This window comes from Chionomys nivalis, chromosome 4, assembly GCF_950005125.1.
Source record: "Chionomys nivalis chromosome 4, mChiNiv1.1, whole genome shotgun sequence".
In the NCBI taxonomy this organism is placed as follows: domain Eukaryota; kingdom Metazoa; phylum Chordata; class Mammalia; order Rodentia; family Cricetidae; genus Chionomys; species Chionomys nivalis.
The window spans coordinates 64,151,292-64,179,080 of NC_080089.1; the positions used below are offsets into that span (position 1 = coordinate 64,151,292).

The 27,789-nt window shown below is 50.0% G+C and overlaps 1 protein-coding gene across 4 annotated transcripts; it reads right to left on the bottom strand.

The window, feature by feature from the left end:
• Positions 1-1,115: 1,115 nt before the first annotated feature.
• Slc24a1 (solute carrier family 24 member 1) lies at positions 1,116-27,765 on the bottom strand. 4 transcript variants are annotated; one of them, XM_057768540.1, is made up of 9 exons: positions 25,957-27,765; positions 14,659-14,712; positions 13,407-13,515; positions 9,560-9,643; positions 8,524-8,615; positions 4,536-5,066; positions 3,772-3,861; positions 2,813-2,979; positions 1,116-1,365 (listed from the first exon to the last, which is right to left on the bottom strand). In XM_057768540.1, the coding sequence occupies exons 1-9, from the start codon at positions 27,763-27,765 to the stop codon at positions 1,116-1,118; spliced, it is 3,186 nt and encodes a 1,061-aa protein (XP_057624523.1). The 4 variants fall into 4 exon arrangements, with proteins under 4 accessions (XP_057624523.1, XP_057624524.1, XP_057624525.1 ...); XM_057768541.1 differs by lacking the exon at positions 14,659-14,712; XM_057768542.1 differs by lacking the exon at positions 3,772-3,861.
• Between the last annotated feature and the right edge of the window lie 24 nt (positions 27,766-27,789).

Genomic DNA, 27,789 nt, shown 5'->3' on the forward strand with positions numbered 1-27,789 from the left:
CTCAGGTGTAGCAGCCATGCTTTTAATCCCAGCACTGAGGAGGCAGGGGCAGGTAGATCTCTGTGAGTTCAAGGCCAGCCTAATCTGCATAGCAAGCAGTACTCTTTTTATTTTTTCTCACTATATTGTCATTGTGCTAAGCATTTTTTAATTTCTCCTTTGTAAATTGTCTCAAGGTCCACTGATAAACTATACACAGGACTAGTCTTGCTCTATAGTCCTGTCTAGGTTAGCATACAAGCACAGCACTGAGCCCTAGCTCTCTTATAAGTCAGATTGGGCCTCTCTGCAAATACATCCCTTTGACTCTTTAGTGACAGATGTCAGTCCTGGAGGGGCAACAGGGTAGCTGTGTCAAAATACCTAAGCCTTTGAAGTGACCACTGATGGAGACAAAACAAACATGGATTTTCCAGAAAGTACCAAATTTTAAATAGCCCTGAGTAGGTTTTTTTTTTTCTTAAATCTCTGCCTCTAGATCAAGACAAATTATACACTTCATTTTAGGCTGTTTTCTGTTTTAATTTCATTTTTCAGAAATGCAGCAATAAAAGCTGATGACTTTTAACATAGGAAACATTGTCATGCATCTTCCGGGACTAGAGGGTATGGTGATAATTTATTCCTGCCCTTCCATGGCCTTAGCTCCTTGTGCTCATTATCTGAACTTATAACGATTGCAGACCTGATGTGACTTCACATTTGCACCAAGAGGAATAGCACACGGCAGCATGTGCATGTGTATGGGGCCGTAGCCAGGAGAGCAAGCCTCCAGCACCTGCATCCCTGTGCCAGAGGCTCTTCAGGAGTGACCAGGGAATTGTGAGCCTGTATCCCAGCCTTATCCCAGGTCTCATTTGGAAAGCTGTCCAGCTGCAGGGGGTCGTCCTGCTGATTCTGTGAGAGCTGCAGGCCTGGGTGGTAGGACTCTCCCTTCCACGGAAGCGCTCACAATCCACCAGGAGCTGTAGGAGTTTGCAAAGAGAAGCCTCGGTCACGATGGCAGTCACTCCAGAGGGTCCAGGCTGTCCAGTTCACATGTTCATCCTTGGACTGGTGTGGCAAGAGGGGCATGGGCTTCTGGTCTATGCCCATGGTGCGTATCCATGACTGAGTCAGATAGATACAGGACAGGATATGATTCGATCTTCTAACATCACACTGATTACCAAGAAGACAAAGTAAAGAAGGAACATGGTGAAGCCCAGGATCTTGTTCATCCTCCATTTACACGATGCGATTGAGAAGATCACAAACAGGAGCATGAGAAACAGCAGGACGATGGCACAGAACAGGCCATTGCTGCTGACCGGAACAGGCTGCAGAGTGTTGATGAGAGAGAAGAGGAGCCAAGGGACAGGCAAGCTGCAAGAGAAAGCCAGTGTGAACAGCAGCTGTTTGTAAGCCGCTCCCCCCCCCCGCCCCGTGCTGGACTAGTGGTTCCCCCCCCTGTACTGGTGGGTCTCCCCCCCCCGTGCTGGACTAGTGGGTCTTCTCCCCCCTAGACTAGTGGGTTCCCCCCCGGACTGGTGGGTACCCCCCCCCGTGCTGGACTAGTGGGTCCCCCCCATGCTGGACTAGTGGGTCTTCTACCCCCTGGACTAGTGGGTCCCCCCCCCCATGCTGGACTAGTGGGTCTTCTCCCCCCTAGACTAGTGGGTACCCCCCACGGACTAGTGGGTACCCCCCCCCCGTGCTGGACTAGTGGGTCCCCCCCATGCTGGACTGGTGGGTCCCCCCCCTGTGCTGGACTAGTGGGTACCCCCCCCCGTGCTGGACTGGTGGGTCCCCCCGGACTGGTGGGTACCCCCCCGTGCTGGACTAGTGGGTACCCCCCCCCCGTGCTGGACTGGTGGGTCCCCCCGGACTGGTGGGTCAAGGTTTTCCGAATTCTTTTCGCATGCACAAGATGAAGTAAACAGAAATTATTAACCTCAGTTTACTGATGAGGAATTGCAGGTTAGGGAAACAAAATTACTTGGCAAAGGGTTCAAGGCTTATTGCTGAGAGGCTAAGTTAAAACAAGTACTCCGAGCCGGGCCGGGCCTGTTAGCACAGCACTGGGCGCTGAGGCAGAAGAATTCTCAGTTTGAGTCTAGCCTGGGCCAGTAAGATCCCATCTCAAAAAAAAAAAAAAATGGAAAAAGTGTCCTTGGTCTGAGTCCCACCCCACCCCCATAAGCTTAGTGATATATATAGGACTAACCCTGATCAGTGTGTAACTAATTTTCCAGTTTTTATGATTAAGAACTAATCTCGGGATGCATCTTCTTTAGTGATCAGATCTTTCTGATTCCTACACCACCCGCAGCTCCTCCCCAACATTCACATACACAAATTCCAAGCAAAATAACCAAATCCAAGCCATGACCAGGGAAATGAAAGCGGCCCAGGTGCTCTGACAGCCCTCGGAGACCAGGACCAAGGAGGGAACAGTTACACGGGAGGATGGGCAGTTCCTGTTTATACAAAAGGCTATTTGAAGCTTCTGAGCTAGCAGGAGCCCGCACATGAAGAAGAAGGATTGACATGGCTCCTTGCAGCCTCTTCCCTCTCTGCCTCCTAAGGGCAGCATTTTACTGTATTGGGAGAGGGAATGAATGGACCTCACTCCTCAGTTCATCTAAGTTCCAGTCAGTTACCGTTAAGGCTATGGTGAATGAAGGGAGGGAATGTCGTTGCCTCAAAAGGACAAACCACACAAATGCCCTTTTGTTGTATCTGTAATAAAGGAAGAAGAAAACCACCCAGCTGAGCCAATGCAGTTTCCAGTTATGCTGAATATGCCTTAGAAAGTAAGATCACCACTCACCCCACTGTTATATCAAATATGTTACTGCCTACTGAACTTGACACAGCCATGTCTCCCAGGCCTTTCCGGGCAACAATCACACTGGTGATAAGGTCAGGAATTGAAGTGCCTGCTGCTAGGATCGTCAAACCCATAATCTCTTCCGAAATCCCAATGGTTTCACCAACCTGGGGAAACAACAACAGTGGTCAGGAGCCATGGCAACAGCGGGGGTGGGGAGATCTGAGCATTCACAGCTTAACAAGAAAGCACTGAGGCTCTGCCCGAGCCCCCTCTGCAAGACAGGGATGGGATGGGGATAGGTGAGACAGAGTCGCGCCCCAGCTCCAGGCTCCGGGAAACCACACAGCTCTTCACTGAGGGTACTAAAAGTCTAATGACGCCAGCTCTGTCCTTCACTGTCGTTCTGACAGACAACTCTGCATGCCCTAGAGATCTGCCTCCCCAACAGTCTGCTGGGTCAACATTTCTTTTTTGGGGCCATGCGACCTATGCAGTGCACTGGAGCTAAGCCAGGCTGCAGATAGCAGTTTGGGCAGTGCTGCCCGTCTGTTTAGCCTAGAGCAAAGCTTGCAATCACAGCTCTGTGATAAATGTTGTTCTGGGCAGAACACAAAATCTCATGGTACTCAGGCACCATAGTACAATGCTGGTAAGCAGACCCGACTAAGTCAACTTAGAGGGAAGGGATTTTGTCAGTTTGGGGGGTCAAGCCAACCCGGTCCACTGGAATTTGGATGTGAAGGGCCTCCTATGCCATGATACAACTGAATACCAATTAAGATAGGAAAGCCATATTTGGAAAATGATTGACGGAATAAATGGCTACTTTGAAGGTCTTTACAAACAGCGTGGGGACCACAGGCACACTGGATCTTGATAGTCCAGGACACTGGAACGCATCTTAAATGACAAGCACTAGGACCTGCTGATGGGAGAGTGAGCTACTGCCCACTCACCTGGTGAGCCCACCATACCATGAGGTATGAGAACATGGCTATCCAGATGATGGATCCCAGGAAGGTGAGGACAAAGAACTTCCTGGACTCCTGTTGGAGATGGAAAGGGAAGAGAAGTGAGTTGCAGAACTCCTGGTGTTTGGCCCCCTCTCTGAGGGAACTCCAAAATGCAATGAGGTCTAGAGGATGGGTAATAATGAGGAAGATGGGGAACAGTCTGTGAGAAGCTGTGGCCCTTTCCCAGGGAACCCCTGGAGCCATTGGTAAGAAGTTGCTGGGGAGCCAGGCCTGTCTAGCAGGCATTCAACAGAACCAGGCCAGAGACCCAGCTGAGTACTTGAGTTTGCTTTCTGCAACTTTCCTCTGCCTCATCCCTCTCTGGATTTTAGATGGGGTGGGTTAGAATTTCCCTACAGAGAGAGAACAATATGAAGAAATAGCAATTACCACACTGGGTTTTCAGAATATCTCTGTGAACTATGAATGGGTACAAGGCCATGGTTCCCAAACTAAGACCAGAATACTGAGATTAGAATTAAGAATGGACTGGTTCACACTGCTCATGGTGGCAGACATAAGGCACCCTGAGGTCTCTGGCTCCTGACTCAGAGTGTGGTACATGGTCCCCCGCAGAGCTGCAGCCCCCATCCCACATCCTCATGGGTGAAGTCTCCCAAGCTAGGTTTCTCAGCCTTCTTCCTGGTACCTAAGGCTCCTAGCCTCTCTCAGGATGGGCAGCCTGGGACACAGCTAGGTACTCTCACCTGCCTCCGTACATCGGGCACTGTCAGCCACAGTGGGAACACGATGGGCAGCAGAAAGAGGTAAATTGCCTGCTTCTGCCTGCTCTTGGGCCATTCCAAGGACAGAGGCTCCTCGTTTTCCTCCTCCTCTTCCTCTTCTTCCTCTTCCTCATCCTCTTCGTCATCTTCCTCTTCTCCACTGTCCCCTCCATTACTTCCCCCTCCATCATCTGCATCTTTCTCACCTTGGGTCTCACCTTGGGTGGTCTCACCTTGGGTGGTCTCACATTGATTTTCAGCATTGGCTTCTGCTTCACCTTCACCATCTTTTACCTCAGTGTCGTCCGCTTGGGTTTCACTTTGCCCTTCGTGGTCATCTTTTTTTCGTTCTGCCTCAGTTTCCCCTTCCTGTTCAACAACTTTTCCTTCTGCCTCAGTTTCCCCTTCGTGTTCATCTTCTTTTCCTTCTGCCTCAGTTTCCCCTTCACCTGGTTGAGTTTCACCCTCTTCACCTGTCACATCTCCTGTGTGTTTAGCCTCACGCACATCTCCCTGCAATCCAAAGACAACAGGTTATGTATGGTGAGAATCTTGCCTGCTTTGCATCCCGGCAGCTCCCTGTTTTTGTTTTTGTTGTTGTCAGAGCATCTGAGCAGTTAAATATTCAGAGGAGAAAACTGGCGCAAAGATGCGGCAAACTTCCCATCACCGCTTCCAACCCCGTGGTCGTCCCACTTGCGGTTGGTCATCTCCAAGGCTGGAGCACTCGCCGCCTACAGCAGCGTCTGCCCCCTTTAACAGCATTGACTGGTTTGAAGTCACTATCTGTATCAAAGCCCCGCCGCCATATAGTTTTACCCTCTGGAGACATATGGAACAAGCCTAAGTACTCTTCACAGGACAGCCCCTTCGTGAGTGGAAAGTTTCTGGGTTCTCTGGCATTGGGAGTGCTATGGCATAGAGATTGCTACAGTTAGATGACCTTGTTCTAACTAGCCATACCATGAGTGGGGCATCAACACTGAGCATAGAACCTACACACACTGGAACAAGACTCCCTTGTCTTATGTACTGGGCTTCTTTCCACATGGACTAACATGGCTGATATGCTTTGTCAGCCACAACACCTTGCTAAGTCTACTAAGCTCCCGAACTCTTATATCGCATGTAAGATGATGATAATTTACCTATCTGTTGCACACTCTCACATGCCAGGCGCAATAGTAAATGATTTCATGATAATAGCGGCTGCTACATTTCATGGACCCATCAATAGATAGACCTGTACCCATCCAACTAGTGGTGACAAAGCTAGGGTAGAGAGGGATTATGTTGCCCGTGGTCCACAGTTTGTATGTGATGGTATTGGGATTTGAACAGATAGAGTTCAATTCTCAGCCTCTTGACCACTAACATTCTAGGACTGAAGGAGCCCCTGGCTTCCAAAATTGTTATCTTGGGAATCTTATTAGAAATGCAGATTTCCTGTCTCTACATGTATCAGCTGACTTAGAACCTCTGAGAAGAAAGCAATCATCCATAGTTTACATGCTCGTTGTTCTAGAATATTTATCTACAGAGCTTTGACTATCTCCACACAAAAAGCTACTAGTTCTGATGGTACCCTATTAGATCTGAAACTGAGGATAGCATTGCAGTCTGTCCCCTTGAGCAAGAGCCCCTATGGTTAAGGAGTAAGCATGGCACTTGTAGCAAATGTCATAACAACCCCAAAGGACATTCAGTGATTCTCAACTCTGCTGTGTATGGAAATCACCTGGGACAGGGTCTCCCTGTGCAGTCCTGGGTGGCATGGGACTCTCTATGAAGACTGAGGTGACCTTGAACTCACAGAGATCTGCTTGCCTTTGCCTCCTGAGTGCTGGGATTAAATGCATGCTTCGCCGTGCCTGGCCTAACTGGAGACTTCTTAAGCCAGGATGCTGGAGGACCTGCCCTGGGGATGTTGACTCAACGGGTAGGCAGGGTACAACTTTCTAAAGTTTTCCCATTTTATCCTAATATACAACCAGAGTTGAGGGTCAATGAAAAGGCAAAGTTGCTATCTGTGGATGCCTGGGCTTTGAATTAGGAATGACGAGTGAAAAGATTTGTCTAAAACCATCCCTGCCTCCCTCCTCTGGCCCATCACAGGAGCAGGCTTCCTGGAAATGGCAGTTCATTTAAGTAATTAGGTATGAGACAACCAGCTATACCGCCTTCCCTGGCTCCCAAAATTGTTACCTTAGGGATCTTATTAGAAATGCATGCCTAGGCCAGACAGTGGTGGCACATGTCTTCAGTCCCAGCACTTGGGAGGCAGAGGCAAGTGGGTCTTTGAGTTCAAGGCCAACCTGGTCTACAGAGTGAGTTCCAGGACAGACAGGGCTACACAGAAGGAAACGGGAAGAAAGAAAGGAGGGAGGCAGGAAGAGAGAGAGGGAGGGAGGGAGGGAGGGAGGGAGGGAGGGAGGGAGGGAGGGAGGAAGGAAGGAAGGAAGGAAGGAAGGAAGGAAGGAAGGAAGGAAGGCCTAATAATCCAGGTGAACAGCAGCTCCCTTCTGTGCTGCACTGAAGGCACCCCATCTCTCCTGGGGCCACAGTCGCCTGGCTGTGCACTAGATCCCTGCCTGACCTGTGACTTAAGCTGAACAGATTCTAAGACCAGTATCTGGTGACTGGTTGGTCCCTGTGGACTGGAAGGCTGGGCCGGTAGTTTAGGGTTGAAGCCAGTCATAGAGTCTGCGCACAGCGAAAGCAGGGAAGAAGGGCAGCAGATGGAGACCTTCTCAGGCCTCAACCCAGCTTCTTATGAGGTTCAGCTTCATTTCCCTGGGCTGAGGTTCCAGATGCCTCTACATCCTCTTGTTCATTTTTGACATGAGCTGGCCATAGTGGGCCTGCTTGGTGCTCACATCCTGGAGGGGGACAGACACCTTCGAGACTGATTCTTAAAATTGCTGGACTGTTGGGGCTGGAGAGATGGCTCAGTGGTTAAGAGCATTGCCTGCTCTTCCAAAGGGTCCTGAGTTCAATTCCCAGCAACCACATGGTGGCTCACAACCATCTGTAATGAGGTCTGGCGCCCTCTTCTGGCCTGCAGGCATACAAGCAGACAGAATATTGTATAATAAATAAATAAGTGTTAAAAAAAATTGCTGGACTGTGAGTACTGGGCACTGAAGAGAAAAGGCAGGACTGGTACTGCACCTAAACATCTGTTTGCTGCCAGTCAATCAACCTGTACTGAGCGCAGCATGTGCCAGGCAGGATGGTTCCCTCAGGTGGAGGTAGAGATGACTCGGAGTTGCGTCCTGTCCTCAGGAACCTGCTAGCTGGTCAGGGAACTAAAAGAGGCTTGGAAAACAAGGAGCCAGTTGTGGAAGCCCCATGTCAGGTTCAGAGTGCCCTGGGCATTTGGATTCAGGTGCATCAGGGAAGTCTTGTTGGCAAGGGAGCTTTCTACCCATACCAGGCTAGATAAGGCTGTCTGGGGACAGAGGGTGAAGGACTACGAGGAGCTGGTAGAAAAGCGTGGAGACAAATTCCACGTGGTCTGAGAATGGTGGACAAAGAGGCCCTCAAGGCCAAGCAGGCTATGGACGAGGCAGGAAGTGCAGCAATAAAGGACCTCGGGTCATGCCAAGGCCTCTTACCCAGCAGCCCTCTTAGGCACTAGTGGTCTGGACAACCTGGACTTAGTCTCTGGTTGCTTTGCTGACACACTAGTAATTCCTTATGTTCTTATAGCATGTAGTCGTGCATACACATCAGTATGTGTGTATACATATATACACATATCCACATATATAAAATATGATATATGTGTGTCTGCATATATATAATCTCATGCTCAGGTGAAAGTGTGGGCATTTTCAAATGATTTCAGAGAAGGTTCACCCCACAGGGATAAACCTGATGGGATTTCAGGCCTTCAAGTAGGAAGTATTTTGGCCAGAAAGCCCTTCCTTGGCCTCTGAAATTCCTCCAGCTCCAGCTGGGCGCCTACCTGGCCACCTGGATCCTCCTCCTGATCTCCCTTGGCGTCTGGAGCAGGGGCTGGAGTGACCTTGACCGCAGGGAGCTCGGCTGGCTCCTCCTCTTAAAGGACAAACACGGGTTAGGTAAGAGCTGAGCAGGTTCTGAGAGCAGCTGCAGAGACAGGCGGGAGAAACTACAGGGCTTTTGGCAGGGGGGTGGGGGGGGCTAAGGATGCTTTTTTGGAAACTAGGAATGGTCAATGGTCCTTTCTCTGTCCTCTGAATAGGTGAGGGACAAGATAGCATCTGGGAAGTGTTCCCCTGTGTTTGCAGGCATTTCCTAGAATTGTGGCCAGGGATTCTGGAACTACTTGGGTAAATGGAGCAGGGAGGGCTGGTCTTTTGAAAGGGATCCCACTGAGTTCAAAGGCAAGCGGCTCAGAGGCCATGGATCAGAACTGCAGAGAGCTGGGCCTTGGGAAAAATCTGAAATGCCCATGTTAGCTACAGGCTAACGACCTCTTGGCTGTGTGGCTTGGGGCAGTTCACTTGATCTCTCTGAACCTTGGTTTCCTTGGCTATGGAATAGAAAGAATGGCTGCTGTTTGGCTCCCTCTATGGGCTGCTGAGTAAGTCAGGTAAACCTGGTGTTGCAGAGCCCATGAGGCAATTGCTGTCCTACTTCCTTGGTCATAGCTGCCAACAGATGCTAGGCCTCTGTCACCGGCTCCAAGTCACCTTCCCTCGGTAGGGTCACTCATTCCGGATCACTCACAGCAACAATGTCCTTGTGTAGAACTCACAGGAAGAAGGAACACGGTCTCACTTGGAATGAGGTTTAAGAAATAAAAAGAGGGAGCTGAGTGTTCCCCTGGCCTTTCCCTGCCTGCCCCACCTGTGGAGAGCAAGGAGGAAGCTACTGGGAGCCAGCGGCAGAAAAGCATCACTGAAGGAAGAGCCTGAGAGACACTGACTGACATGGGCCTCAGTGTCTGCTCTACCCAGGCTGTGATAGGAGGTGGGGCAGGAGAAACCTGGCCTGCAGCCAGTGAGCCATCCTCTCACCGTCAGAACTGCTCTCTGCTTTGGTCTGGGGGTGGGCTCTGGCCTCCTGATTCAAACTCTCCTGCTTGTCCTTGGAGGGGCGGGCTGTGAAGGAGAAAGGAAGACATCTTATCTGGAGCCTCAGCATCCAGTCAGGACTCCGCACTGCCCGGCGGTACAGGGCAGAGAAGGCTGGCCTAGGCCTGTGGTGTCTGTGTCTGAGCTCTCAAGGCCTACCCCTGATGCCCTATTTGGAAACGTGGCTAAGTCCCATCATCACTGACCAGCTATTGCTCCTCCTGTTTTCTCTCTGATAAACATTTGGCTAGATTGGGGATCAACCTGCTGGATGTATTTCCTTCATGAACTCAAGCGATGGCTCATTTGAGGCATCTGACCCAAGCTTAGTAGGATCCCTGTTAGGATCAATCAGTGATGTCCATGATGGGCAGGGAGTGGAGAAATGATGGCAGGGAGGCTGCTTGGCCGCTCATGGACCAGATGATCTGTAAGGCCCCTCGCAGCTTACCCCTCACGGGTCTCCTAGAAGCCAGGGCAGCACATTCTTTGCAGGATGCTCTAGGGAGCCCATGAGCCTTCCCTTTACTGCAGAAGCAGCAAGGGATCAAGCCCAGAAACAAAGCTTCCAAGTGGGTGTCACGTTTTTACTGGGATAGATTTTCCTGGAGACCTCTAGAGTGGCAGGCACAGAATAACTGCCCTGATTTCCAGGAAAGAAAAAGGACAGGGAGGCCCCCTCTCTCCCTACATGACTGTGCCAGGCAACATGCAAAGGACTTCACATGAGTAACTTAGACATAGAGAAGGAAAAGGGGTGGACTGAGAAGCAGGAGCTTAAGATCCCCCTCCCCGGAAGCTGTGTGGCTTGAGGGAGGGGTAGGGCAGGCGAGACGAGGGTGGACAAATGAGCACATAGGGTAATGGCTACATGGTTTCTGTCCCGAATGCAGGCTAGCTCTCTCCATGAACAGCGAGTTTCTTGGGAAGCCTGTGTGTCCTCTGAAAATGGCAGCACCATGATATGGATGTATACCCAGAGCGCCAACTTGAGTCTCTAGACAAGAGTGCTTGAGCACCGCAGCACTTCCCCACCATCAGGCACACCCTGGAGCCTAAGGACCTGGGTGTGATTCCCCCCACCATTAGGCACATCCTGGAGCCTAAGGACCTGGGTGTGATTCTCCCTCCATCAGGCACACACCCTGGAGCCTGAGGACCTGGGTGTGATTCTCCCACCATCAGGCACACACCCTGGAGCCTAAGGACCTGGGTGTGATTCTCCCACCATCAGGCACACACCCTGGAGCCTGAGGACCTGGGTGTGATTCCCCCACCATCAGGTACACACTGGAGCCTGAGGACCTGGGTGTGAATCTTCGCTTGACCAGGTGCACTGTAGTGATGGCCCAGATGCCTGATCTCTTAGCCTCTCCATCCCTCAGACACTTCACCTGAACAGCCTTCCAGAGTTGTAGTTGTAGCTGGCCGATGAATTTATGTGTGACTGTATTTAAAACAGCCCCTAGATGTCACCGTGTTACTTTTTGGCTGTCACGATGATGATGGTGAACTGGTAGCAGTAGTGATCCACCACTTTCCACCCAGGCAACAGTTCTGTGGTGAAAATGCCCAGCGTTCCCAAGGGTTTGGGTCAGAAGAGACCCTGGAGATCATCTAATGAGGAGGGAGCGCAGGCCGACCGCAAGGATGCTAAGAAGGTACAGGGCTGGGAAGCCGGATGGAATGAAGCGTCTGCCTGGACCAGGATAAGCATCTCCTCCTTCCTCCTGTGCCCTAAACCCTCAGAGTCGTTCAGTTGATGCTGACTTGGCTGTAAATGCCCTTTGCAGGGTCACTGCTATGGTCCTTGTGGTCCTCGAGGTGTCCTGGAACACAGCTGATCTTCCTGGAGTGTCGAGGACTTCAGAACAAGCCTGTCTCCTCAATCCAGACTGCCCAGGGCCCTCTAGCCACTAATCAAGAGCTACAGCACCCCAATGAACAGAGAATTACACTATCAAAGAAGGGCATCCCGGGATCCCCATCCTGGCACTGGCACATCAGCTGACTGCTGGCTGGAAGAACCCACAACCCGCATCACTCGCCCCTGTCTCTCATTTCCCTGGTCACTGTAGAATGTCTTCTCCATTGCTGCTCGCGCGCGCACACACACACCTGACCCGAGCAGAAGAGAATTGTGGGGCCCAGGGGAGAGATACACCACCCTGGGGAGGTGAGAGTTCAGAGAAAGGGGAACATCTCCTGTGGACAAAGCTGGATCTGAGATGCTCCATTAGGGAGGGGTGAAAACATCTGGATAGCCATCTGGAAGCTGCCAGGGAAGCAAACATCTGGAATGACTTTTGAACAAAGGCTTGGGAAGACCTAACCCCTCCTGGGGGGATGCGCTGGCAACCTCTCAGACTCCAGCTCTGAGCAGCCTTGCATACCAGGACACATCTGCAATTATTCATCTCAAGGGTCTCCCCTGCCTTACCACACCCACAATCCCTATACTTGGTCTCCCCTGTCACTGTTCCCTAGAGTGCCCTCTCCCCACCCAGCATGCTGGATCATCTCCTTAGTGCCAATCTCCTGTGACCTCAGCCTGGTCTGAACACCACATAATCCTGTTAGGACAAGTAGGCCAGCTGGCAGTTGGCCACAGAGGAGGCCGGGTCTGGGAACCCCACAGTCCATTCAGGAGTTCTTTGTTTTCAGGGCTTGGCTAGATTCCGCGGTTCTGCTAGGAAGGGCTAGGCATGACTTAGAGTCCTTTTGGAAGCTAGGCCAGGTCCACCCCAGATGTCAGACCCGAGGCTGCCCTGGTCTGCCCACTCCTCAGGTGTGCTGTTCACGTGGGGTAGTTTCTCCCACGTCGGGAAGGCTCGCTGCCTTGCCCTTGACACTGCTTTTCCCAGTACAGCATACTTTTAAACACACGGTGCCTGTATTATGTCTGAAGGAGTAGGTCAGGGCCTATGACAGTCTGAGATCCTAAAATGTGCCCCTTAACCAGAAAGGCCCAGTCAGGGGTCTCCCTGGGGCTATTCTTTTGTGCCATATTCAGGCTCTCCTGACTAATTGCATGCCTTGACTTTGCCTAAAACTGGATTTCTCCTGGTGGGCATCCTGCTTGGGCTCAGTTCTGCACCGGAGACCCAGAAAAGGGGGTTTCACAGGGAAGGTAAGGGCGGTAAGGGATAAGAGGCACGTGGGGTTGTGCTCAGGGAAGTGAGAGGGGAGACGGGACTCGGTAAGGTGGACAATGGGACCTCCACTGCTGTCATTATTTGTCAAGTTCAACTTCAGCACCTTAAACACTGCATTCTGCTCCCCAGAAGTGCCTTCAACATCTTCTAGGGTGTCCCTTAGGATTCCTGGCTGGCAGGGGAGACAAGCTTCCTAGGAGTTCAGAGCTGCCTACGAAGCCAAGAGAAATGTCATGGGCTGTGGAGGAGGTGTCCCCAGAAGCATCCCTGGCCAGTCAACCTGTGGGACATTGGATCTGACCCAACACAGATCCACATAGGTCATATGGCATTTGCGTCCTGGCTGTGGATAAGGCCTTTCACTTTACCGGCAGGGACACCAGAGCAGGGATACAATGGAGTATTACTTGAGGACCCCAGTGACCATGTTCCATGTAGCTCTGTCTTGGTGCGCCCAGGTCTAACTTCTTCCTTGTCTTCCAGACTGTCTAGCTTTTACTGCCCCCCCTCTTCCAACAGTTCTGTCCTCCCAGCCCAGCCCACTGTCACTAGCATTTGTAGGGCCCAGATTCTCTCCAATAGCAGGAGGGGAGGCACACGGGGCAGACCAGCAGGTGAGAGGAGGCCTTGCTTACCTTCCCCCAGGGGGTCCAGGCTGTGGAGCATGAGGTGGTAGATGGTGCTGCGAATGACGCTGTTGTGGAGTGAAGCCGAGCTGCTCCCTCGGGTCAGCAAGGACGGGAGCTGAGCAAGGGGAGAGCCGCAGAGGCCTCAGAGGTGCCCTGCCCAGGTCTGGGGAGGAGCCGCAGGACGGCCTCCCCGCCAACCTGCCTCCTTCCCGCGAAGACCAGAGAGAAGGTGTCCCTCGCGCCTTGACCCTGTTTCCATCACCTCCAACTCCTCTCATCCTCCCTTTGATTCCTCCAGGACCAGCTCCTCCTGCAGTTTAAGAGTCCCACAGACTCCACAGGGAACAGGTCATGGGGATCAGTGGTACCTTGTTATCGGAAGGTTTGCCCCTCACTGCAAGTAACCTTTCTAGAAACACACCCTCATCCGCATCCGCACAGGCAGGCTGTTGCGCCAGGCACAGCCCTTTACAGTCCAGACATCACGCCTGACTGTGTTGTCATTGTCCCATGCCCAAGTATAAGCAATACTGGGAGCCCCATCAACAGGAAAAAGGGAAGCAAGCACGCAGGGAGGTGGCATGTCCAAGGTCACGCAGGGAGCGAGTCAAACTAGCTGCCCAGGGCCACTGACTGTGAGCCCACTTTGACTTTACACTTTGCTGCTCAGAGACCTTCAGAGGCACCGAAGTACTCACACCTGTACTGCACACAGATGTGACGCACACGTGCTCATAGCAACACAAAGAAATACCCTAAGATTACCACTGAAGACACCCACCTGTTCAGCCTCCCCATCCCGTTCCGGCTGAACTCTTCCGCCACCTAGTGGCCGTGGCCATTACAGTAGACTTGGAGACTTAGAAACGGAGAAGTTTCAGTCCCTCAAGACCTGCCCACCACCACCTGCCCCTGCTTCTATCAAAGTTCCCCATAACTCCTTCCACGTGGTGCCTTAGGCTAGTCTTTCAGAAACCTTGGGCCCTGCCCCCTCAAGAGCTTTCCCCTAGTTCCTTAGATCTGGATATGATAAAGCCACCAGCAATTGAACTTTTATCAACCAACGTCGGGACTGGAAAGCATGACTTGAGTTTCTCTAGTCCAAACTGCATCTTACAGATATAGGGCCTAAGGTTACACAGCAGGCTCGGGACAGAGTGAGCTGTGATTCAAAGCCATAATTCCCAAGCTAGCACCATGTGGATGCCCTCACCACACAGCCTGCAGCGTCTCCACTGGGTAAGCTTCATGTACCCACCTTTAGCTTCTTGCTATCCTGTGACTCGTTCTCCTCAATGGCACTGTCACTGGGCTGCAAAGGGGAGCGAAGATCAAGAGATGAATGCAGATGTCATGGAGAGACCCTGCTTCTTTGGTCCCACCTCTCTCTGGGGTAGCGCTGGGGAAACCCAGAAACACTAATCCACCTTCAGGAAATGTCTCAACATTCCTGCCACCTTTGGCTCAGATGTGTCACCTGCCTGGAAAGGGCATCCCGGGTTCCTCCTGTCGTCCTGCTTTGGCTCCTCACTCCTCGGTGCTTCGGGTCTCCATTTAAATGTCCCCTCCCTCCGTGCACCTCCCAGGTGCCTGTTCTTTTCTGCCCTAGCATTTTCCCCGACTTCTTTGCGTGTGAACAGACATGGTAAAGATACAGTACATTTATTAAGTAAATGAGTAGATTCACCCGTTCGTGCCCTTTCCCTATGCCAAAGACGCCTTCTCTACGCCTCTCTGCTAACCTGAACCTTTGGTTCCTCCCCAGAAAATTCAGGGTGGATTTTTCTAGAGAGCTTTCTCCATGGTTCCTTTAGCTCCACCCCACCCTCACTCCTGCTTGTTAAAACAGCCCTCCCTTGAAAGTTGGACAGCAACAGCACATATCGTGATTCTAAAATCTTGCTTTGGGGTCAGATGAGTGTTTATGTCTTAGGGAAGCTGTGGGGGCTCCTGCCGAGGAGTGAGACCACCCTGCACACCCAAGATGAAGAAGCGTGAAGCCCATTAGACCCACTCTCTTTGCATTCGTAGCCTTGAGACGCCATTTGAATGATAACGGATTGTCTATTCACCTCGAGTCCGATAATTTATCTATTTTCAGAGTTGGATGCACTATCTAGCCCAGGCGCGCCTAGAATTCGCTATACTGCCCAGGCTCGCCTTGAATTTGTGGTGATCCTCCTACTTTAACCTCCTTACAGGGTACTTGGTGGAAGTAAACCACCACCCACTAGATTCCATGTTTGTTTGTTTGTTTGTTTTTACCATGCAGGGAACATGTGATGTAGTTGTCTCTGGTCCCCTGACCTGTGGCTCTCAACAAAGGTAAGGAGGGTGCATAAATAATCCCAAGTGGCCTCTGGTGCTATCTTTAGGCACCAAGGTTATTAACAGTTGCCCCAGTGACTATCTTTCCATCCCTCTGCTTTCCTCATTGGCTGTGAAGGCCCACCCAGAAACAGAACAGCTTCATCTTCTGTTCTGCTCTGAAAATATAGAAAATACCACCTGACCACAGGCCACCCACATGCTATTCTGAGGGACTGTGCTGGTGGTTATAGAGAGAAAAACAATTTAGGACACAGAGTCTGTGTCCCGGAAAGAATGGGATATATCTCACAGATGGAAGGCAAAGCAGAGCATGGGTCACAATAAAAGAGGCAGAGATGGTACTGCTGGCGAGGTGGGCCAGGCAGGCTTTCTCCAGGGGCTAGGATGTGAGGGCTTTTGGAAGGTGGGGAGGGCTTGAGTGTCTAGACACTCTGGATGCTCTCTGTTAAAGAACGGACATGAAAATGAGTGACAGCTGAAACATCCAAGCTGGGTGTGAAGGGGGAGCTGTGGATTTAACAAGGCCCCTAACTATTCATGTCACACCTGTGAACGGATTGAGAGAAAAGAGACTTTACACAGCACTAGCTTCGCGGTCCTACCCAACTCACAGTTCATTGTATCCAACTTTCTCCCATTGAATCTTCTGGAGGCAAAGAAGTGGGAGCTTGCTACTTTGGGGACTGTCCCCCAAGAGCCAAGGGGCTGACCTTTGCCCCATAGTGCACAGCTCTAATGACTTATTCAGGCTAAAATACCTCTCTCTCTGTATTCATGGGCAGCCTCTCCACATGCACCTCCAGCTTCGGAGCCTTTTGCAGGGGAGTGCATGGTCTTGCTTTCTAGCCCTGGCCCGCCTTGAATGCTGAGGTTACATGCTTACACAACTCTCAGCTATTTTCTTCCTTTAAATTACTATGCTTCATTTACTATTGCTGTTTTGTGTGGGGGTTCAAACACATGGGGGAGTGACATGTGACAGGGTGTGTGTATGTGTGTGGAGTGTGTATGTGTGTATGTGTGTGTGTGTGTGTGTGTGTAAGTTACAGGACAACTTTGTGGAGTTGGTTCTCTTCCCACTTTTTGTGGGTTCCAGGAATTAAACTCAGATCAACAGACTTTCATGTCAACTTTTTTTTTAAATTTTTAAAATTTGTTTAATATGAATGAGGGTTTTGCCTACATCTGTGTATCTGTACCATGTGTATGCCTGGTGCTCCGGAGACGAGAAAGGGGACCCCTGGTTCTGGAATTGGATCCCCTAGAACTGACTGGAGGTACCAACAATTGTGAGCCTACTCCTCCCTCAGCCTCACTGCCCACACCAGGAAACCAGCAGACCAGATCTTAGGCAGCTCAGTTTGGCCTCCCTGCCTCCAGGCCCAGAAAGTTCTTGAGTCTGAATCTGTTCCTCTTCAGGTGTATTCTTCACCCCCTCAGCACAGTGAGTTTCTAAGCACATCACACCATGTTCCTCCTCCATGTTCTAGAAGCCTCTCTGTTCTGTGGAGGGAGAGCTGAGCTTCCTCTGTACCGGCCTCCTGACTGTCCATAGTGCAATACTACAAACAACTTTTGGGGGGTGTGTATTGTTTATCTTTTGATACAGGGTTTCACTGTGTAGCCTTGGCTGTCCTAGAGCTTGCTCTGTAGATCAGGCTGGCCTGGAATTCAGAGATTCCACCTGCCTCGGGCCTTCCTGTGCTGGAATTAAAGGTGTGCCCAATCACTGCCTGGCTTGTTTCATTTTTTGAGACAGGGTCTCCTTATGCATCCCTGACTGGCCTGACTCCCAGAGATCTGTCTGCTCTGCCTCCCACACACTGGGATAAAAGGCGTGCGCCACCACCCCAACCTGTGACTTCCCCATGCTTCCCCACAGCCAAATGTTGTTGTTACTGCAATGGAGATCAAACTCACGGATCAAATATGTCAGACAAGCGGTCTGCTGAGGACCGAGCTGGAGCTCCAGACCTCTAAATGCACCACTTCAACAAACTGTCACGGAATGTTCCTACACTGTGTGAAGATGTCACTGTGATTGGTTCAATAAAGAACTGAATGGCTAAATGTTAGGCAGGAAGAAGTTAGGTGGGACCTCCAGAGACAGAGAGGACTCTGAGGAGAAGAAAGGTGGAGTCCCCAGTAATGAGAGATAAGGTAATGACCTTGCAACAGAATATAGATGAAAATAAACGGGTTAAAATATAAGAGCTAGCGGAACAAGCCTAAGCTAAGGCTGGGATTTTAATAATTAATAAGAAGTCTCTGTGTCATTATTTGGGAGCTAGTGACCCAAAGAAAACTACAACTACAACAAGTAATGAACATAAAGAAGTTTAAGTGTTTTTGCATTCTTTTTTAAATGCTAAGTGCTTGATGTGTATGGCATGCTTCTTTTTTTTAAGATTTATTTATTATGTATACAACATTCCTTCCATGTATGCTTTCATGCCAGAAGAGGGCACTAGATCTCATTATAGATGGCTGTGAGCCACTATGTAGTTGCTGGGAATTGAACTCAGGACCTCTGGAAGAGCAGTCAGTACTCTTAACCTCTGAGCTATCTCCCCAGCCTCATGCTTCTTCTTTTACAATTCTTTCAAATGCTCACGCTGCTGAAGTCGTGGCTACACTCTGCACAACACAGCTGCAGTCTCTTTCCTCACAGACAGCTCCCGTTCCTCTGTCCTCAACACAGGATGACAAGACCCCGCTGTTTCAGGGCCAACTCCTGCATCCCGCTCTCCCAGGCCTTTCCCGACCCTCTGCAATCCGAATCCCTCCCCATTTGCCTACATATTTCCGCACGATGCTATAACTTTGACTTCTCCATCTTCCCCACCCCAGAGAACATTCTGTGCATCTGATGAAGCTTGGGCTATGGGACCTCTCTCCCTTTACACACCTAATTTTGTGCATGTGGTTTTATATCCTCCTTGATGAGTATCAGGCACCAAAGCTGGACCAACTCTAGTTTCTCCATTGAGGTCCAGGAGAGCTGGGACTATGTCTCATTTGTCCCTGTATCACAGACCCGACAGGCATCACACAAAGACAGGCCATTAGTATGACAGGACCCTTTAGGGCCTTTGTCATTCACAGAGTTTTGATCCTCCTGTGTACAACCACCTCCTGGGCAGCAAGGGAAGCTCCCAGACTCATCACTCCAGAATAGAGCTCCCGAGTGTCCTGAACCAATTTTCCCTGCAGGCTTCTCTTTCTTTGCATCTGGCACGACCATTCACTCTGCACTTATGCCAAAAAGCTCAGCACCATCCCTGACTTCTGACCCCCTGCCTCCTCATCACCAAGGTCAGACAATAACTTCTTCAGAACATCTCCCGCAGACAACTGACCCTATGTGTGCCCGTGTGATGCAGCCTCCCTCGCCTCGGGGTCAATATCCTGCCTGCAACAGTGGACCAAAGCTAGCTGATGGAAAGTTTCAGAAACAAACAAATAGTAACTTCTAAATTTCTGAGCTTGATTCATTCTCAGGCTGCCCCTGCCCATCCTGCCTAGAGAATGAATCAGCTCTGTGTTCAGTGTATCCATGCTGTATATGCTACCCGCCCATCAGTCATTTAGTGGTTAGCTTAGTGATCAGACTGTTCTCACTTTACAGTGTTTGTATTCAAATAGCCCTTATCTTATTTAATAATGTCTCAAAAGTACAAATATAATGATGCTGGGAATTTAGCTATGCCAAAGAAAAGAGCTATAAAGTAAATGTTATGAGTTTTAGATTTGTCCAGTGGGGAATCATGATATTGCGTCTCCAGTGGATAATCTGAGACTACTGTGTACATGTGTGTGTATGTGTAAACCCACATACACAGTTAGACAACTGGGGGCTCCAAACAGCTCCTAATCAGACACGTTGCTACTCTTACTTCCAGTACTGTGCACCTATAGTTCATTTTCTACACAGAAATTTTGGAGTGACCTTCCAAAAACAGAACTCTGTTAATCCCTTATTGCTTCTCAAGTGAGACCCAAACTCAGTCTCCAATTCCCAGGCTCCCTATCCTCTCCAGCGATGCCCTGGTCCATTCTCCCTGCCTTGTCCACTAACTACAATGATGTGTCAGGTCCTTCCAGGCCTGGGCCCTTGAAAATGCTTTTCCTTCCTCCAGAGATGCTTGCCCAGTTCTATGCTGCAGCTCACTCTTTAGATTTCTCTTCCTAAAAGCCTCCCTGCTCCTCCTCAGCAAGGGCCCCCACTACACCGTCACCATGCAGCTCCCTCACGGTGCTCCTCACTCTGAAATGCTCTTATTATTTACTGTCTGTGTACCCATGCCTCCTCACTGCACAGTTAGGTGCTGGGTTTATTTTCCAATTAGTTCAGGGGGCAGAGCATCTAAAACGCATGCTATTCTTTGTAGAGCACCGTAAATATTAATTTGATATTTAATCCCATGAAGTTCCACAGGAGAGCATATTACTGTGTTATGTGAATGCCTGTAACACCTCACCTCCAGGCACACACATATCTGTGGCAACAGCAAGCAGTGGGACTGGGCTCCTGCAGATGTCTGTGCTGCGCTGTTAATATTTGCGTCTCGTGGTTTGTTTTGCCGTCGGCACCACAGGCCGGTAGGAGGACTTGAAAAGCTTCACCAGGTACAGGAGGAAAGGTGCATGCTAGGCTAGCACTCTACCACAAAGCTGCAGCCCCGGGCCAGAGAAGGATGATTCAGAGACTGGGGATTCTATTGGGAGAGGCCAAGGTGAGCTATCGGAAAGAGAAAGAGGAGAGAGAGACAGATAGACAAGCAGACAGAGACAGAGAGAGCCCTGACATCTCTTCCTGACAACTGAAAGGAAGTCAGCAACCAGCTAACAGTTGAAGGCCAGGCCTCAGCCCAGCCAAGATGAGCTATCCTGCTGCACAGTGGCTACTCTGGAGCCTAACATAGGTGGAACCCACAGAAGAGGGGAGGGCCAAGATGGCTGTTTCTTGTCCATAGCCTCCACAGCAAGCAGCTGGCTATACAGGCTGCTGACGTGAGCCTTCAAACTAAATATTAACCCTGACGAGAAGCGGGAAGACAAGCTCTACAGGTAGGTAGGCCTGCTTTGCCCGTGCAGAGTCTCGCTGGTGGAGAAAGAAAATCCCTGCTGGGGAGAAAACAGACCACAGTGTATTCAGGGCCAAGTGCCAGGCTTCCCCCAGAACCTACATCCTGAGGAATTCTCTGGTGCAGAGTGTAGAGGTGGGGTTTCCATAAGGACTCATATCGCTACGCCCCTGTTTGCTATCAGCACCCCATAGGGCTGCTCTTCTGTCCATGGCTGGTCTTTCTGGCTAAGCTCCTCAGTCCACGTGTGATGAGGGGTCCATCATCCTTGGATGCAGTGAGTTCTCGGATGAATTTTGGCTCTCTGTGACCATACATGGACAAAGGAGTCTAGAGATTTGTCATCTGGGGCCAAAAACAATACACAGAGAGCTTCAATACTCAGTATAAAGTTTCAAAGAGAGCTAAGCGAGATTGTTGATAGCTGTGCAAGCATTTGCCATTGCCTTACTGGGGTCATAAAAGGCACCTTACACCAGCTGATGTGAATCTAACAGTGTTGTCTTAGGTGTTTTTAGCTTTGAAAAATGTTCAGCTAGCGTTGAAAGAGACACTCTAAAATACTGTATGCGGGCTGCTGAGATGGCTCTGAAGCCTGATGACCTGAGGTTTGCTCCCTAGGACCCACATGATAGAGAACCAACTCCCCTGATCTCCACACATGTGCTGTGGCATGTGGAAGCATGTCACAGATGCAATAAATAGATGTAAATATTTAAAAACTAAAGGTGTGTTTGTCTGTGCGTGTGTGGCCAATATTAGTTATTTTTTTCTAGAGACCGTCTTAAATGCATTTTTGTTGGAATCACAGTCCCCAAGAAACTCCTTCATTCTGACTTGAGATACTCTGGACAGAATGAAATGATCGCCCAGCTCAGAAACCTGGCTGCACAGGTTAGGTGAATTGAAAGTTCAAGGCCTTCTCGGGGGAGAGGAAAACCATGTGACCACTTCCGCTTATTCACTGTAGCTGTGTGGCTATTTACTTTCTAGCTCCAGGGACAGCATTGCACTGTGACCGGGCTGTGTAGCTTGCAAAGCAGGAGGCTTTGACTGCCTGGCCTTAGCAGAGTCTGCCAGTGCCTGAGCTGTCTCGCCCCAATCACGGCGGCTGAAGGCCTACATGAACCGCAACATGATTTGTGGCTCCAGCGCAGGATTCTCTTTCTGGAAGGTAACTTTATTCCTCACATAATAAATGACTTATAGACTTGCCTTGACTTGCTCACAGAGCAGGGGATAGTTAACAGGGCACCTAAGTTAAAACCCAAATATAGTGATTCACTATAATCACTAAGTATCACTGACTGGCTGCATGACTTTGGGCCGGTTAAGTGCCCACTCTGTGGCCCTCACTCCTCATATGTAAGATACGGTTTACAATCTAGTTTTTTTAAAGATTTTATTTATTTATTTATTTATTTATTTATTTATTTAATATACCGTATTCTGCCTACATGCTTGCCTGCAGGCCAGAAGAGGGTACCAGATCTCATTACAGATGGTTGTAAGCCACCATGTGATTGGTGGGAATTGAACTCAGGACCTTTAGACTAGCAGGCGGTGCTCTTAACCACTGAGCCACTCCAGCCCCTACAGTCTAGTTTTTAACGTTAAATAAGAAACTGTTGCCAGGCAGTGGTGGCACGTGCCCTTAATCCCAGCACTCAGGAGGCAGAAGCAGGTGGGTCTCTGTGAATTCAAGGCCAGTTTGGTCTACACAGCGAATTCCAGGACAGCCAGGGCTACACAGAGAAACCCTGTCAAAAAAAAAAATCAAAAAAGAAAGAGAGAAAGAGAGAAAAAGATTGTTGAGACACTTGTACATGGAATAGACTCCTCACAAACATGGATTCCCTTCCTGGCTCCTACCTTTCAGTAAAATGGAGTTCCTGAACTGTTGGCATTTCAGAAGAGACTGAGCCAGTCCTTACAGACTAAGACTCTGGGCTCAGACTTTGGGACATAGATGGCTTCCCTGCTCAGTGACAATGATGAAGCTGATGTTGCTGTCACTCAGAGGAAGGAAGAGGACGTTTTTCCCAGTGTGTTTCTCTCCTTTCCTGACTCCGACTTCCCAAGATGCTCTGGCCTAGAGGATTTCACCTCACAAGCTCCGCTCCTTGACTCCCAGCCTGCTTTGCTCCAATTCTTTCTTACTTCCCCTATTTCAGAGCCATGGCTGGTTAAGGAAGCCCAGTTTCTCTGACCCCTGCCTTCTCCATCATGTTTAACTAAGGGACCCATTGATCCAGGAGAGCCACAGTCCAGTGAGAAGGAGTGGTAGGTGAAGGGGAAGTTGCTTTCAAAAAAACTTCCTAGGTGAGGGAAATTACTTTGCAGGGCAGGCACAGACTTAACATTGCACCACAAATATTGAAAACCAGCATGGTTTGCTAGAGCAAAGACTGAGTTTGCGCAGAACTCCTTCGTGCACTCAATCCCAGGGCTTGTCCTCCTCCTGTCAGTTAAACACAGCACAACTCAGATCCCTCTGATCAGATCATAGGTCTTGGCCAGTTAAATTCAGACACAAAGGAGGGTAGCTCATTCTCTCTGTAGCTAAAAGTCACCCCAGAATGGAACTCTAAATCCATTTTTTTAAACAGCTCTAGTTCTTTTGTTACTTGTTCTTACATAGTGGAAAGTGTTCAAAGCCAGTCCCAGAGTATGCATTCTAATTTTAAATACTGTTGGATTCGCATTCAAATATAGTTAGTAATTCAACCTTTCTTTAATTATTCCGTCAATTAAAACCCTACTGGATTAGCTTCAGCGCAGAGTAAGAAGCGGTTGAAACCAACCCCTGCTCACTGGCTGGCAAAGGCCTGCTACTATTGGCCTTGAGCAGCCTCTGGAGTTGGGCAAACTCTTTTAAAATCATGGGGTTTTGCTCACTTGTGTAGCAAGCTTTGCTTTGATGGCCTTGCTCAGGTGCAGCAGAGATTTCAGAATGGACTGAGTCTCAATGAAAGCAGAATCACTACAAAGAACAAGGAGGCGAGTTGGAGGGGCTTAGAACACTGCCGCCTTGACACTGACCAGGGATTTTCTCAGAGAAGCAAGGCTCCAGGATGCATCCTGTCCTGGGAGGCTCCGCTTCCTAGGCTTAAACTATGCAGCGAGGAGTCACCCTCTCTCTAAGCCTGTGGCTTTAGAGCAGCAGCCTGGCAGGAAATTGTGGCGATTAGGGAGTCAGAGGGCTGCACCTCTCCAGTTCTGACCCCAGTGGGCCATGTGACCCAAGGCAGCATTTCCCCCTTCTCTGTGCCCTGAGTAAACAAACAGTAAGCGGTTGACCAGTTCAGACGAATAACCAGTGCTGAGTCTTGCCAGAATTGAACTCATTTGGACTCAGACATCATAAAAGTCGGAGTTGGACAGAGCCCTTTGGTGATGAACTGGACTGTCATTTCCCCTAGAGACTGGGGAAGGCTAAGAAGAGGCTTGTCCAGGTCACACCATTAATTAAAAAGGAGCATCGGTTAGAACTCAGGGGATCTGATTCTTGTTTCCATGCTCTGACTAGAACACTGTGCTAGTTCAAAAATTCTAAAGGAAGCAATTTAATCTCTTGCCTCCTGTTGCTGAGGTTGGTAGACATCCTGCCCACTCATCAAAACTGCTCGGGATTAAGTAGCTAAATCCTATGCTCTTTGCACGCAAAATTCTGCTCCCACCAACAGCTTCTCTGACACCAGAGAGACAGCCTGTGAGCCAATCTGTACCCAAACTCACCCTCTAGGAATAGGAAAGAAAGAGGTCCCATTTGGGATTTGTTTTCAGAGATGACCTCCCCAATATGATGTTGTCTTTCAAGTCACTGAATTATCCAATGAATTTAAGCAGAAAAGTCCCTCACAGGGGCGGAAAAGCTGTAGGATCAGCACATCCGGTATCAAGATGCCAGTAGACACAGGGCACGTCTGGTATCAGGATGTTAGTAGACACAGGGCACGTCTGGTATCAGGATGTTAGTAGACACAGGGCATGTCTGGTATCATGACTCTAGTAGACACAGGGCATGTCTGGTATCATGACTCTAGTAGACACAGGGCATGTCTGGTATCAGGATGTTAGTAGACACAGGGCATGTCTGGTATCATGACTCTAGTAGACACAGGGCACGTCTGGTATCAGGATGTTAGTAGACACAGGGCATGTCTGGTATCATGACTCTAGCAGACACAGGGCACGTCTGGTATCATGACTCTAGCAGACACAGGGCACGTCTGGTATCATGACTCTAGCAGACACAGGGCACGTCTGGTATCATGACTCTAGCAGACACAGGGCACGTCTGGTATCATGACTCTAGCAGACACAGGGCACGTCTGGTATCATGACTCTAGCAGACACAGGGCACGTCTGGTATCATGACTCTAGCAGACACAGGGCACGTCTGGTATCATGACTCTAGCAGACACAGGGCACGTCTGGTATCAGGATGTTAGTAGACACAGGGCACGTCTGGTATCAGGATGCTAGTAGACACAGGGCATGTCTGGTATCATGACTCTAGTAGACACAGGGCATGTCTGGTATCAGGACTCTACTAGACGCGAAGTGAGAGCTATGCCTGAGGGCTGGCTTGTCAGTGGTTGGAGCTATCCTCATATCCAACGTTAAGGTGAAGTGGGGAATCTCCCTCCCCAGACTCCACTAAGCTATCCTCTTCTCCCAGTCCAACCTGTCAACAAACATACTGGAACATGCCTAAACCCTAAACTCTGTGTGCACAGATGAGATCATTTCCCCTGCCTGATATCCTAATGTCTCTTCTCTCTCCAAAGCTGACTCAAATGTCATTCCCACACACCCGAGCAGGCCAATCTGGGTTCAAACCCTGACTCCTCTGCCTGCTGTGTGACCCTGGATGAAAACTTTAACTTTTCTTCCTGCTTCAATTTCTTTTCTGAAAATAAGGATCACAATCACAACCAGTGTCTAGGATGACTGGGGAAGAGTCACCGCCACACTGGCGAACAGCAGGGTTTAGACACACTGTGAACAAATGAACAGCCAGGGAAGTGCAGCAGCTGCCTCTTGCAGTCTTGCTCTTTCTACTCTGTGGTACTTAACTCCCCCTGTCCTTTCACACAAAGAGGCCTGGGAAAGCTGCAACCAGACTGCCTTACCTTGTTGAGGTTCCCCAGGGCCATGACCTTGGCTACTGGCCTCCTGCTGAGCTGCTCTTTCACCCAAAGCTCAATCTGCTTGTTCCACTTCATGGTGAACACATAGAGAGCGTAGGCCAGCAGCAGCAGCAGGCTCTCCCACCAGGCAATGAGGCTGTCCAGGAAGAAGACGATGAGCATGGACAAGTCAAGGATGTAGAAGGAGACATCACGGAACAAGGGCCACCAGGTGAGATTGAGGATCTCCCTGGAGAAGAGGGCGCAGGTGCCGATGACAAAAAGGATGTTGAACACAGCAGAACCCACAATGGTACCGATACCCACATTGCTGTGGGAGATAAAGACACCAATGAGAGAGGTGAAGAGCTCAGGGGCGGAGCCTCCGGCAGCCATGAATGTGGCGCCAGCCACATCCTCAGAGATCTGCAGCTTGTCTGTGATGACTCCCAGGGCTGGGACAAAGTACTCGTCGCACACAATGGCCAAGGCCACAAACACGTACATCATGCCGAAGATGTGCAGGACCACCCAGCCCTGTCGCCGATCCTCCACACTGAACAGGTCCGGGGGGTACTCGGCCTTGGGGTGGAGGTTTGACCAGTCAGGGGGTAAAGCTGAGGGACTGGAACTGGGCGCCTCTGGGAACAGGATGTTTGTCACGCTCGGAGATAAGGCCGTGGGTACAGCTGGGGCCGGCTCCACAACCACACAGCGGTGGACCTGTGTGGTCAGCATTGCCTCGACTTTGGGAGTTACTGGGGTACTGCGTACTGTGGAATGTCTCTTTGCCAGCTCCCTGTTGGCTGAGGCAATTCTAATGGTTGACACACTGGTTCTGGATGAGGGATTACTAATTCTCCAGGCAGCAGTAGAAGCTTCAGTGGTTGATGGGGTACTACCCATCCTGGCGCTTACTGTTACTTGCTCCTCAGAGGTGGCTGGGGCGTGCTGTGGGACTGCTCCCTGGGGACTGATAGAGCTGGTTTGTTCCTCTCTTCTAGGACTTCCCAGGGCATTCTCTGCCACCAAACTTGGAGAAGTCAAGAGGCTTGTTTCTACTTCATGTGTTAAGGAAGTCAGGGTGTTCAGAACCACTCTCTTGAGAGAAACTGCAGTGTTTCCTTTCATTGTTCTCTTGGGCAGTCTGGTCTCCCACAGCCTATAGGTTGCCATGGTTTTGCTGTCTTTCTCTGTTGTTGTGGGGGTGGTAGCAGATGGTGCACCCCCTGGGGATGAGGTAGACTTCCTTCCCTTTTCCCTGGGGTGAGTTGGGATGGAGTTTCTCCTTTCTCCCTTGGGTATTAGAGCATAGCTTTTTATTCTCTCTCTGCCCGACGTTGAGATGAAGTGGTTTGATGCTCTGCTAGGTGTGGGTGGAGTGTTTTCCTTTCTTCTTTCTGTGTCAGCTGCTGTAGGGCTATAATTATTCTTTGGTGATGTTGGGGTGATTTGGGTTGTTCTGGGTGGGTTAGGGGTATCCTCCATTGTTATGCTAGGTGTTGTTTCATCCCTGATTACTTTATTTTGGGGTGCTAGCATCTCACCGTCCACTTCAGAGCTAGCCTCTGGAGGGTCACTGCCCACCACTGTCATCTCATCACCAGGGAGATCCCTACTGGCCAATTTAACAGGCTGCTGGGCAGAGACTTTTGTCCACATTGAGTGAGGGTTCTGGGGTCTCCTCGGGTGCTGATAGGTGGAACCAATGATCAACATTCCCAGGAGGAAAAGGAGGCGACCCCACTGAAGCCTCTTCGGTCGTCGGAATATCCGCCTCCCCTGTGTCCCCAATCTGACCAGTTTCCCCATGATGGTCAGTTATGTCTGGTTACA

Excerpts from the sequence above, each read along its gene's own strand:
- Slc24a1 (XM_057768540.1), bottom strand. The coding sequence starts at position 27,765 with ATGGGGAAACTGGTCAGATTGGGGACACAGGGGAGGCGGATATTCCGA. Across the intron at positions 14,713-25,956 it reads CCCTGGGGAACCTCAACAAG|CCCAGTGACAGTGCCATTGA; the intron begins GTAAGGCAGTCT and ends TCCCCTTTGCAG. Across the intron at positions 5,067-8,523 it reads AGGAGGATCCAGGTGGCCAG|GGAGATGTGCGTGAGGCTAA; the intron begins GTAGGCGCCCAG and ends TTTGGATTGCAG.